The sequence below is a fragment of the Euprymna scolopes genome, chromosome 4 (assembly GCF_053919585.1).
Source record: "Euprymna scolopes isolate OS-2025 chromosome 4, ASM5391958v1, whole genome shotgun sequence".
In the NCBI taxonomy this organism is placed as follows: Eukaryota; Metazoa; Mollusca; class Cephalopoda; order Sepiida; family Sepiolidae; genus Euprymna; species Euprymna scolopes.
The window spans coordinates 124768176-124781814 of record NC_136485.1 but is presented as its reverse complement, the minus strand read 5'-3'; the positions used below and the strand labels follow the sequence as shown (position 1 = coordinate 124781814).

General features: G+C 30.0%; 1 protein-coding gene across 1 annotated transcript in view; it reads right to left on the bottom strand.

Annotated features, from left to right (window-relative positions):
* LOC145269268 (alpha-aminoadipic semialdehyde dehydrogenase-like) overlaps positions 1 to 13639 on the bottom strand; it is a 57753-nt gene that overhangs the window by 6941 nt on the left and 37173 nt on the right. Inside the window, exons 9-17 of the mRNA XM_080124938.1 lie at positions 13342 to 13399; positions 12073 to 12112; positions 9940 to 9981; positions 9411 to 9505; positions 8972 to 9056; positions 7192 to 7298; positions 6829 to 6945; positions 2965 to 3062; positions 555 to 628 (exon numbers count right to left, since the gene is read on the bottom strand). Of these exons, the coding sequence (XP_079981064.1) occupies positions 555 to 628; positions 2965 to 3062; positions 6829 to 6945; positions 7192 to 7298; positions 8972 to 9056; positions 9411 to 9505; positions 9940 to 9981; positions 12073 to 12112; positions 13342 to 13399 (716 nt within the window). The remainder of the gene's footprint in view (positions 1 to 554; positions 629 to 2964; positions 3063 to 6828; positions 6946 to 7191; positions 7299 to 8971; positions 9057 to 9410; positions 9506 to 9939; positions 9982 to 12072; positions 12113 to 13341; positions 13400 to 13639) is intronic.

The following is a 13639-nucleotide window of genomic DNA, read 5'->3' as shown; positions in this document are numbered from 1 at the left end:
CCAAAACATGACGGTGTAGACATAAAATATCTCTTCCAAAGTTAGGGAACATATTTGGGAACTACCGACCATAAGTATAAAACTACCTGGTATATTTCAAAACAATTCCCTAGGAATCGGAATCGTACTTGGTATCAGAACCTTAATCAATATTTTCCTGGAATCATATAAAAATTAGGAATCGTCCCAACACTAGTTTAAACCAAACAAATTAACACTATTTTACTATCTAGTCTTAATTAGTTAATCATAAATACCACTTCAAATCAAAATGATTAATCTTTAGGTTCACTAGAAGAAACGTCTTACAGAAAAAGAAACCTTAAAAATCAATATCTGGAGGCGGGGGGGGGGGGACAATTTTTCTTAGGTCATCTAAACACTTCACACTCAACAATTAGAAAGATAAAATAAAATCTAAACTTCTATAATTAAATGCTCAAATCACTGAAAATTACATAAGAGTTACTCTCTTATCTGTAAATTTATATTATCTGCGAGTTATCTCCTGCCATACAGATATAGAAATAATAAACAATTTGTAGAATACTAACCAAATGCTCCTCCTATCTCTGCACCACTGGTAGGAATGTTCACATTGACAATACCACAATCAGAACCCTTGGGACTGAAATTAAGAAAATTTATTCCTGAATTTTTCAACACGTTTTAAACAAACAATTACAAAATAAACACCATTGTAGAAATATAAAAAATATATTATGCAATCATACTCTACACGAGCATCCAATCATTTCTTTTTTTGTTAATTCGTATTATTTTAGGTCATTTGATCAGAGTTTTAGAATGAATGTAAACAGAATAAAGACAAAATATATAGGATTCAAATGTTAGAATTTAAATATCCAACATTTGACGTGGACGTTTTACTGAAAACGACTTGACAAATCAATTCACAAGAAATTTAAGTTCTTTATAGCTTCATTACTTTTTTAAGACTATTTTGATAATTGTTAGCATTTTTATATAAAAATCATTTTTCTGAAATTGTACTTTTGAAACTCATTGTTTTAAGGAATAAGTTGATGTTGAGAAATTTTTTTGCAATCAATATTTTACATTCTTAACTGTCTGAAACAAAAGTATTTTCATTCTTGTCAAAATTGCAAAATTAGGAAACTGAAATTGCTAAATTAGCCAAAAATTTTCAGCTTTCAGAAAACATTTACTTCTCTTTTGTTATGATCCGAATTCCATTTTTTATTTTTATTTTTTTTTTGAAAACTTCATTTTTGCTAATTATCTTCAAAAACTGTTTTCATTAATAATTACTTTTCTACCTATCGTTTTTCATAATTTCTGGATATGTTCATTACTGTGATATGACAATTAAGTAAATACCATTGATATGAATAAAAAAGAGCCAGTATTTTTACTATGTAAAAATAGAATAGATACAAAAATATAGATAATAGATTTGGAAAGATTCTCTTTCCAATATTATGAATAATTTTGAAATGGAATCAAAATAAAATATTGCAAGTTGAAAACTTATCAAGGTCACATAACTGATGGACACAGAATGATTACAAGAAATGTTATTCAAATTCACCATGTACCAAATACAAATTTTTAATCTAATTCATATATTAGGTTGGGGCAAAAACAATATCATTTTCTCAGGTGTTACTTTTGGATACGATTTTTGAATTAATTCATTACTAAATATATATAAGCATGCTTTTTTGCTCTATTGAATCATACTATTCGTTACCGTTTTCAATCTCTTCATTTTTTTGGCAGGTTTTTCAACAGCATCGACAAAATTCAAATCTGTACGATTTTCTTGTTCCAGTTCAAACTAGGCCGAAAAGCTGCAGAAATGATATCAATGATACATTTGGCCCAGGAACCACTACCGAAATTTTGCAATGGTAATGATAGCCTCGAAGATGAAGAAGGTCGCAGCCAGTCGACTGCGATTGGTAACGAATATTTGAAAGCTTTAATTGAAGCCGATCCTCACAAAACCACACAAGAAGTTGCTGTTGAACCAGAGGTCGACCACTCAGTCGTTTGCCATTTAAAAGCAAATAGAGAAGCAAAAAAAGTTGGATAAATGGATGTTGCATGAATTGAAAGATAAAAAAAAAAAAAAAAAAAAAAAAAAAAAAAAAAAAAAAAAAAAAAAAAAAAATTGTTGTTTTTGAGGTGTCTTCTACGCTCCTTCTGCGCAAAAAAAAAAAAAAAAAAAAAAAAACCCATTTCTTGAGCGGATTGTGACGTGTGATGAGAAGTGGATCCTCTATGACAACTAGTGACATTCGGCACAGTGGTTGGATGCCGGAGAAGCTCCAAAACACTTCATAAAGCCGAAATTGCACAAAAAAAAAAAGAAAAAAGTTATGGTGACTGTTTGGTAGTCTGCAGCTGGTCTCATCCATCACAGCTTCTTGAAACCGGGCGAAACAATTACAGTGGAGAAGTACTGCCGACAAATTGACAAAATGCACCAGAAGCTCCAACGTATGTGGCCAAGATTAGTCAATATAAAGGGACCAATTCTCCATGACAACGCTTGCCTGCATGTTGCACAACTGACCCTGCAGAAGTTGAACGAATTGGGCTACGAGATTCTGCCTCATCCGCCATATTCACCGGACCTCTTGCCCACTGATTATCATTGTTTCAAGCATCTCGACAACTTCCAGCATGAAAAATGCTTCAAAAGCCGAGATGATGCTGAATCGGCCTTCAATGACTTCATCGCTTCCAGAACTCTGGATTTCTATACTAAAATAAATTTGTTTCTCTTTGGCTAAAATGTGTTGATTCTAATGGTTCTTATTCCAATTAATAAAGTTTATTATGAAAGGAGTTATGATCTTTTGAAGTTGAACATCAAAAAACATTTTTGCACCAACCTAATATATGCCAACATATTGAAACAATTCAAATTTTGATGAAAATTTGAATTTTTTTTTTAAAAACTATTTTACTTACCCGATCCATTTGAAGATATGTCCTAAATCTTTGGTAAAAATGCTGCTCGTTAAACCTTGCTTCACTTCATTATTCCATGTGATGGCATCATCAACAGACTAAAGAAACAAACGAAAAAGATTTCATTACTTGAGTATCTAATTTGATATTTTTCTTCAGATTTGAAATCTCCAAAACTAGTTGAAAATTTAACCAATCTATATAATAATACACTAAGGCACTTTTATGTCCATAAATACATTAGCTTTCACTTGTGTAAGAAAAAAAAATTTATCAGTAAAAATAGTGATTAATTTGATGTTGCTAAAGTATACAATTCAGACAACCCATTTAAAATTAATTATTCCAAAATCAAATCGTCATTCCATCAACTTGAAACAGTACCATTTTAATTAAATTTCAAAAAGTGATATTCGTTTTGAATGCTTAGGTGACGATTATTTCAGGATAGACAGAATATTTAAAAATCACATTTTAGACAGACATTCATTTTACTTAATCTATATTTAGCCAACAATAATTATTTTTATGAGTTAAGAGTCTTTTTCTTAATAGTATTGATCCTGGCAGACATTTACTTTGAAAGACATTAACCGTAAATTATACAGATGGCAACATGAAATTTTCACTAAATATTTTAAATTTGCGATTTTAATAAGTTCTTGACATTACAAGGAATTTATCAGCCTCTCAATCATTTTTACACCTGCAACAAAAATGCTTATAATAATATACATGAACTATTTATGGTCACAAGAATAGATAAAACATTTAACACGTGAAATTCTTAAAGTATGGAGACATGCGATAATTCAGATATGGCATCACATTGACATGCTGGTTATCATTCGATCGCCAAAGTTAAGGAGCGTTAAGCCGGGTCAGTAACAGACGAGGACCAGGTGCGGCATGTGAGACTATGGAAACACCTCCCTACAAAAACTAACATCATCATTGTCCTTGACCGGAATATGCATGACTTTGGACCATTATTCCCTAGAAACTGTCTTCGGAGGAAACTAGCTGAATCCACTCGGATGAATATGTAGTAGTGGATGTTTACACATTGACGTAAAAAAAATCAAAATGCATAAAGACATTTGTATGCGTGTCGTTTGCACATACACTATCCTGAATAAAAACAATTATATTTTGAACCAATCAGAAGACTAAATTTATTTGAAATGATCTATCTGGGAGCTAACTAAAAAACCCTTAAAGATCCAGATTTTTCTTCAATAAACGAGTGGAACCCAGTTGACCCAAATCTGTGGATTGGTGTCGCTGGGCGCCCCACTTAGGAAGCCCATCTCTACAATATCTCTTTCCACTCAGACACACACAACTCTGGGTCTCATTATCGTCTGCAAATCTGAATAAACTTTATTCATTGAAATATTTCCAATCTTTTCACTGAAATATTTTACTAACACAAAATCAAAAGATTGACTCTTAAAAAAATTTCAAGGAATTATAATTTATCAAAATTAGTAGAGAAGTTTTGAATACGATTTTTCTAACTCCTAAAACTTACAGCTTTAAATGAATCGATCCAGACTTCTATTGTCTCAGCTAATGAACCCTCTTGTTTTTATAACTATGGTTTTGCCTGGTTGTAAAATATGCTGAAATATATATTAATTTGTCCAGATTTTGTATATCTTACAAGAGTTGTGATTTCAAAAGCTAAAAAAATATTTGGGTGCCATAAGCTAGAATCGAAACCAAAACTACAGCAGTCAAAGCTGGTGATGTTACCACTGTGACACAAAAACTAATTAAAAAATAAATTAAGATGAATGTATAACATTTTTTCCAATTTTGATATCTTAAAAATTATTTTAACCTAGAAAAGAACGATGCATAAAAAAAATCCAATCATTTGAGGCTCCTAGCGCCACTCTGACTTTTCGTTTTAGAAGAGATAGAGTTTGTAAATATGGAGACAGAGAGTTTTCTAAATTAGATTAGTCATTAGTAAAAATCCCATTTCAAGTAAAAATACTCTGATGTACTTGTGCGTCAAAGAAATAAATATCCTTACTGAAAATTAAAAAATAAAATAACCATATGTTCAAACACTACCATGTTTGAATGATATATTACTCCTAGGTAATCTACTACGTTAAGTGGCAGTTTTAGTTATTTAGAACTGCTTTAAAGCTTCACCGCTCAGTCATTTTTCGACCAAATTTCAAACAATTAGTTTAGAAATCACCTTCTCAGCTATGTTGTAAAAAAAAAAAAGGGAAGGCAACAAGTGAAACCGACAGAATGAAAGGGAGATAATTGAGGGGGGGGGATTTCATTGAAGCAGACGAGTGCCGTACATTGTTATTGCATGTGTATGCTACGTTTATGGGTGCAAAAAAATAAGACTGAAATTAAACAAAGAACAAGTGAATTTATTGGAAGCCTGAAAAAACCACGGATTACAATAGAAAAATGCGGACATAAAAAGTAATATGGTTAAGTTTAAACTCGGAAAAGTAAAGGACTAGTTGTTAAAACTGGAAAAAAGGACAAGATATTCTAGTAAAAAAATATAAATTTATAACTTGAAATATTGCAGCATGAAAATTTTTTTTAAAAGATCCAATTTAACAATCAATTTTTAATGCTGCAATATTTTTTTCAATATGAACGAAAAGAAACCTATTTTCTATTGTAATATATTTATATAAATAAAACAGTAGATATATGTATGTGCATGTTTAACTGGTAAACTCTTAAGCTACTAGTCACATACATTGAAATTAACAGGAAATAGTAATCATGAAATAAGAATGATTTATAGCATACAAAATCTTTGTTTGGATCGATGAATAATGCGTACAGCTATATCAGCGAGTTGAAATGCAATCTGCTCATTTCAACTTGCCAACCTATTTTTATTATGATGAACGTATATTTTTTTTTTCGAGATGAGGATTCATAATTATTTTTTTATATAAATTTGGAATATTCTTATTTAGGTTGTTCTTTCATGAAATAAATACATTCATCATAAAACTGAATGGTCCCAGATTTATAAAAAAAAACAAACAAACTTGTCGCTATTTGCATTTTGAATTTCTAATGGCTATGTTCGTTGGGAAAGCAAACATTTCTCACTATTCACCAATAATATCCAGTGTTAATACACATGAAGGTCGGAAGTTACATTGACCAAAACGTTATAAAAAAAACAAACAAAAAAAAAAACAAACAAACAACCCTATCTTTTTAAGTTTTATGCATGCAAAAATTAGGAGTGGTTTAATATTTTATCTATTTATTGAGTTAGCAAGTTAAATCACATGGTAAAGGAATGTGGTTGAAGCACTAAATGTTTTTGGTTTTGATTCTAGTTGATGCCTCCCAAGCCCCCTTATTTTTATTATTTTTTTTTTTTTTAAAATACTTTTGGAATCGGTATTATAATATTCAATAGAAAATTGGCTCTAATCTACATGAATTAAAATATATTTAAATGTATTTTACAATCACCACACCCAGTGTGTGTGTGTGTATATATATATATATATATATATATAACTGTCTAATTGTATTTTTCTCGAGTCACCATTGTATAAGAGTGGAAATACTAGAAAAACCCATAATGCAGGGGAGATAAGTCAGTAAACAAATTGTCGAAATGAAAAACTAATCTTAATATAATAACACTGCAATTTAAAATAAAATTGAATTTTACTTGTAAATTAATCTTCTACTTTATTTTTTCTAATTTTTCGTAAGGATACTTATTCCTACATTATATGAAAGTACAGAGTTTTTAGTAACTAATACAATAGAAACACCAAATATTTAAATCAATTCGCAATGTAGACGTCATGCAAATTATGTGAAACATTAAAAATGTACCTTGCACTTGAGGACGTAGACAATTGGAGCAAAAGTTTCTCGCATTACAACCTCAGCATTGTGAGCAAGACCAGTAATAATTGTTGGCTCCACAAAGTTACCAGGCCTCTCGACTCTCTAAATGGAGGAAAAAAAAAGAAACTTTAATAAAAAAACAAAAAACAAATGCCAACAATTTTAATCTCAATTGTCATAACAGTAATACACCTAAATGTTATTTTACATAACAAGTTTTCTTTCAGTGGATACTATACTCTTTAAAAAGGCAAATTTATAATACTGAAACTATTAGAATTATTTAGGATTATTAATATCGGTGTAAAAAAAAAAAAAAAAAAGAAAAAAAAATTCTGTTCGACTTACCTTTCCACCATATTCAATCGTTCCACCTTGTTGAACGGCATCAGCAACAGCTTTCAGGTAAAGATCAATACCTTGTTGACTGTGCATTGGACCGTAAAGAACACCAGCTGGAAGAATAATGACAACCAACTTGAAGAGGCAGCAATATAATGAGAAAAAAAAAAGTTACTAATGGTCAAACCTTGATCAATATTCCACAATCCTGTAGCCTTCCACACAAGTTTGTTTAAATTAAAAAAGACCTGCTGAGGATTATTCACGACATTATAGGAGTTATGTGATAGATGTTTTCTTTCTTAACTCTGACTCCTAGCGAAGCTTGAGAGTTTCTTACAATTTCATTTACAGCTTTAGAAAGAACATAAAATCATAAAGTTTTGGTGCTTATCTAGAATTATACTAAAACTAAATTTAAAATTTTTAAAAACTTAAATTTGAAAAAAAAATTAATTTTAAGTAATTTTTTAGACAATTAAAATAAAAAAATAGAAAAAAAAAACTGATATATGTACTTGTCAGAAAACAAAGAGGTCATTCAAAAAAATCATGTAAATTGATCAAGTAGCTATATTTTAAAATAAAATCTAAAAATGTACGCAGTTTGTAGTTTAACTGAGAAAATCAAATTTTATGACTAAGAAAGATGTATTATAGAGATCAAAATCGGTCTTATGAATGCAATTAAATATTAAAATCACTAAAAATAGTGATTTTAATATTTAATTGCATTCATAAGACCGATTTTGATCTCTATAATGCGAATCAAGATGTCTTCCTTTTATTTATTTAACATAGTCAATCAAATTCTTACATCTTTCTTAGTCATAAAATTTGATTTTCTCAATTAAACTACAAACTACCTGATAAATTTACATGATTTTTGGAACATGGCAACTTTGTTCTCTGACGAGTATGTACATAATTTTTCTGTATTTCATTTTTTTTTCTTTAAAAAGAGTAATTCTAAACAAACGCAAAAAATTGTGGTGCCTACATATGGGGCACAAATGAAAATCACATTACAAGTAACCAAAAATAAGGAAAAATTGAGTAAATTTTTAATTAAAAATGAAAACCAGTTTTTTGTATTTTGCTGCATCCTCCATTCATTATTACTTGGCTGAATGACAGACTGGCTTATCTCCCCTGCTTTATGGGATTTCTGCTCTTATCAATGGCCATTTGGCAAAAATGATAAAATCATTTCTCATTTTTAATTAAAATTCTACTTAATAATTTTCCCTAATATTTAGTGTAGATATCTATTTTTATCTGATACACAAGTATATCAAAGAGTTTTCTTGTAAATTTATTCAGAACTTATTTTCACTTGTACCTCATACTGTAGAAGCACCAATACTTTTTTTTTTACCTCTACAGTTCTTTTTACCATGATATCAGTTGGAGGCACAAACTAAATTACTCCTAGCGAAAATAAACAGCACCCAGTTGCAACGTGGAAATAAAGTGAAATAGAATTCACTAAATTTTTTTTATAAATCTATTATATTAAAGCTGTGTTTATTTTTTTTCTAAGGTTTTCCCGTCTTATGAGTTTTAACTACAAGATGTAAAATATTCAGTTTGAGGATAAAGTTATATTAAAACAAAGAAAAAAAAAATTTCATTTAAATTGTTTTAATTAGCCTTAATTTACAATCAAGTTCTCCATCTTGTATATTATTTGACCCCCTCCCCACACACTCATTCTATATGCAATCTATTTCAATCACTATTAAAGAGTAGACATGTATGTAAAGGTTTATTCATTTATACTTACGTTCAATTGGGTCACCCATAGGAAGCTGACCATAGGCTTTCACTAATTTTTGAACAACTTCATCATGGACTTTCTCATGAAGAATCTGAAGTAAAATAAGTTTTAAAAATGTTTAAAATATTAAATTTGCAAAGATAAAGGGGGGGGGGGAAGAGAACAGTTTCAGCCATTTTAAATTGGTATTCAATTATTAATGGTATAAACGACCCATATAGAGGTGGTGATTGAGGTTGAAGGCAACTACATTGAATAGATGTCAGCTCTACTACATATTTAAGTTACCTGAATTTATTTTTTTTTAATAAAGCTGTAGTGCTGTGTTTTCTTTAGGGCGACAAATTTATCATTCCATCTTGTAAATTACTGCAAGTTTATTAACACATTAATAGTTTCATATAAAAATGGAGAGGATCGATACCATCTCTCCAGCCATGCTTACCAATCGTCTGGTTGTGGTGCATCTCTGACCAGCAGTTCCAGCACAAGCAAATAAAGCTGAACGTACAACCATCTCAAGGTCAGCATCTTCATTCACTGTAAAAAGAAAATTTGATGCACTCAATACTATCAGTAGTTAATCGGCGTCGTCCGAGCATTTTTATTTTTTATATTTACGAAAATTTTGAAAGTTATTCTTAGCAGCTTGTTTTATCATTAAATTATTAATTTCAAACATTATGAAATGAGTTACTTTTATTGAATATTTTTAATTTACAATTATATAAAAAAAAAAAAATATAGCTTCCAAAACTTAATATAAAAGGATTTTCTACAAATTTTAAAGCATATATTATTGGTTAGCGTTCTTGTACTCTTATGTCTATTAGTATTTTCCAAAACAAAAATTGGATATACCTAGATAGTGTCCTTACCCCCACCCCCCCAAAAAATCTTTTCACAGAATTTGAGCAATATCTAGTTGAATAAATCGAAATGGCTAATATATAAACATGTGATACAGGACTTACCGATTAATGCATTGTTTCCGCCTAATTCCAAAAGGCATTTTCCTGAAAGAGGGGGAAAAAAAAAAAAATTAAATTAAAAAGGAGTTTGTTAAAATCTTTTTAAGATTAATAACATTAGTAAACTATTTCACAGCAAAACTAGCATTTCCTTGTTTTTTGTGCTTAAAAAAAAAAAAAAAAAAAAAAAAAAAAAAAAAAAAATCCAAATTTTCAGAGTTTCTTTCCAAGAACTTCCCATCTGTGGGACATATTGCTATAAGATTGCTTTCCTAAAGACTACAACTCATCTTGAAATCTAATAACTTCTTATAAACTGTGCTGAGAAGTTATCAAATTTTATTCTATTCATTATTTTTCTTAAAATATTCGTGGTCATACTGGAAATATTGGGGGGGGGGGACCTCTGGAGGTATAATGGTTGGATGACGAACTTTTCCAAAAAGAAAAAGATAGGGTGTGGCTCTGGTGTACAATTCCCAGAGGACTAGGTAGTATCCTCACTCTGCATGTTAGAAACAATGTAATACAGTGTAACTTATGCCTACTGTGGGTGTTAAAAAGTGCAGTGACCTGGAGGTTAAGTTAGCCTCAAACCCTAACTTCATGGGGCAGGCGCATCCTATTGCTGGCTGTCCCCATAAAGAAATAGTACTAGATGACAATACCCAGTCCTATCTCACTCATTTGCAGCTCACTGACAGATGGAATCTAACAAGTAAGGTCAGAGAATTTGCTGGAATTATTTCACTTGTAATGAATCAATTATGCTGATATGGTTATGGGGAACCTTCATCCTCCTAGCAGGAAAGTTGGCTTACCAAGGAAAACTTGGAAATGATTGGACAAAACTGCACAAAGTGGAATTTGTTGAACTGTGAGAATCAAAAGGTGGAGTTATTTGCTAAATATCAGAAAACATCTAAATGACATTAGATGAAAAGAATTCAACTGTCAATTTCACAAAGGTTTTTTTTTATCTTATTAATAAATAAAAATTAAAGAACTTTATACTTATCAAAATATGACAGTAGGATTGTATATGATTGGATGAATAGATATATTAAGAGACATCAAATGGAAATTTTTGGTTACTAATCTTTTTTTAATCATGCTGGAAGGATTGTTATAAGAGATAAGTAAATTATAAACTTTACAATCAATGAGGTTAATAGTGAGGAATTATTGACAAACTATTGGGTGGGTGGGAGGTAGAGGGTGAGGGTGAGGGGCTTTGCCCGGTTGAAAACATGCTTAAATCTTAATTTGCCCAGATTTCATATATATTATTACAGAGTCGGGATTTAAAAAGAAAAAATATATATTTTAGTGCTATCAGCTATAATCAAAAGCAAAACTAGCATTGAAAGTTGCTGGCGTTACCATTGTACCAACGTGACACACATATGAACTGATTAAAAATTAGAAATAAACTAAGATAAATGTACAAAGTGAATAACAATTTTTTTTTCAATTTAGACTCATTTTTAACCCCATAAAAACTATTTTAACCAGCTAAAATAAATCAAAAGAACAGGTCATCAAAAAATCTAATCATTTGAGGCCCCTAGCACCGCTCTGGGACTTTTAGTTTCGGAACAGATAGAGTTTGAAAATATGGAGACAGCCTTTTATATATAAAATTAAAGGCATAACTTTGAAGTTAATAATTTAGCTTGAAATGTGAACGTATGGTGAACATTTTTATTATAACGTAATTAATGGAAATTATAATTTTGTCAAATATCTTAAATTCAGAAGAAAAAAAAAATTCAACAGTCTTTACTAGCCACAAAGAAATGTCCTTTGTGTAGACTCTTTCAAAGCAATTATCCAGTGATGTTTTGGTCCAAGTTTGTTACAGATTAGCCTTTTCCACATCTTATAAAGCAGGTTTAGTTCTTTTAAGACACTCTTAATATCTGTTTATGAAAACAAAACGCATTCTAAGTTATTTCATGCAATTAAACAAGATACCATTTTATAAAACATGAAAGTTGAACTGGCATTGTCCATTCCATAATTTATTACAAATTATATCGCAAAAATATTAGTTCACAAAGGGTTTTGAGAAAAGAATTTATTCTGGTATGGAAGGAAACTGATTAAAAAAAAAAAAACAAAAAAAAAACTTACCAAATCTTTCATGAACCATCAGAGCCACTTTCTTACCAATCTGAAGAAAGAAAATTGATAACTTTTAGTAGAGACTTTGACTAATATTTATCAATATAGGGTTGGTTGGTTGTTTGTTTTACGGCATATCAACCCTTTTGGGTTATTTAATGCCAAATCCAGTGATTTTGAAGAACAATTTTTTAATAGAGTATATGTTTTTCTAAGTCGGTTTCTATTTAACCCATAGTTGGGACCCTAACAGGTACTACCACTCTGGATCAGAGTGGACCTGGGAGCAATGGCAATTAAAGAGTGGCTCCACACTCCCCAAAGCCCACAAGCTGAGGCCTCACCATCGGATATAGTTTAAGATCATATCCAGGACCAATCAATATAGGGAAATTAAAAAAAAAAAAAAAAAATTTATAAAAATTAGATCCTAATATTTGTTTAAAACATTCTGTAAAGTGAAATACATTAAATTAAAAATTACTTTATTCTTACTGGAAGTTAAAAAAAAAAAAAAAAAAAAAAAAAAAAAAAAAAAAAAAACTGAAAATAAGTCAAAAGGTCAAAAAGCAGTCAATCAACTTTTTCATACATAAGCACACACAGAAATCAGGTGTGATAAAGTGCTTCATATAAAATATTGTTGCTTTGGTGATCAAAATATTTCTTAAAAATATAACTATAATGCTCGTCCCATGATGAATGAGATTAATTTTACAAATAAAGTTTTGCACCACTTTATGCTCACTTATTGATATTAAAATCAACACATAATGATACAAAACCTTATGTCTAGAATCTTTATTTCAACTTTAATCAAAATCCATTTCATGATTCTGATTCTAGAAAACACCTAAAATAAGGCTTAGTCTTCAAAAATTGAAATTCAGTGAATCTTGTTTTGCGTTGAAGGACTAAAAGATTGGATTCAATGCAAATCTGAAATATTTAAAATTTCAAACGAGAGCCGATATTATGTTATGCCTCCTAAAAACCTTTAAAATATTCCAAAGAAACTATAATTTAAGGAATATTTATTGTTGATTTCACAAATTAAAGGACATTTTAAGTTTCATGAATGTCTTACTACCTCCTTGCATAAATCTAAATTCAACTAAACACAGCCCACATTTGGAACCCTTAAACCTAACTACTGTGTTCCAAAATTCATAATGATCTGTTAATTAGCTTACGAGTGAATGCTGTACATACATAGTTAACATATATATATATATATATATGAGAGAGAGATCGTGCATGTGTTTTTCAGTTACTTACCGCAGTGCTTCCAGTGAACGACATCAAATTAATCCTTTCATCTTTTGCCATTAAAGTACTGAAAGTAAAAATTAAATTTAATAATCAATTAATGGGTTCAATTTAAGAGAATTTATCAGTTAACAATTATTTAATCAAATGTCATCAATGCTATCGGATAACTGAAGTATGATTTATCAAGTGTACTAATGTTAAAAGTAGGTTAAGAAAGCTGTAACTTTATTTTTTTATTGCATTTTCACCCCAAACAAGGCACAGTGCCACTTTGATGTCGGGGACTACTATCTGGGACATAATT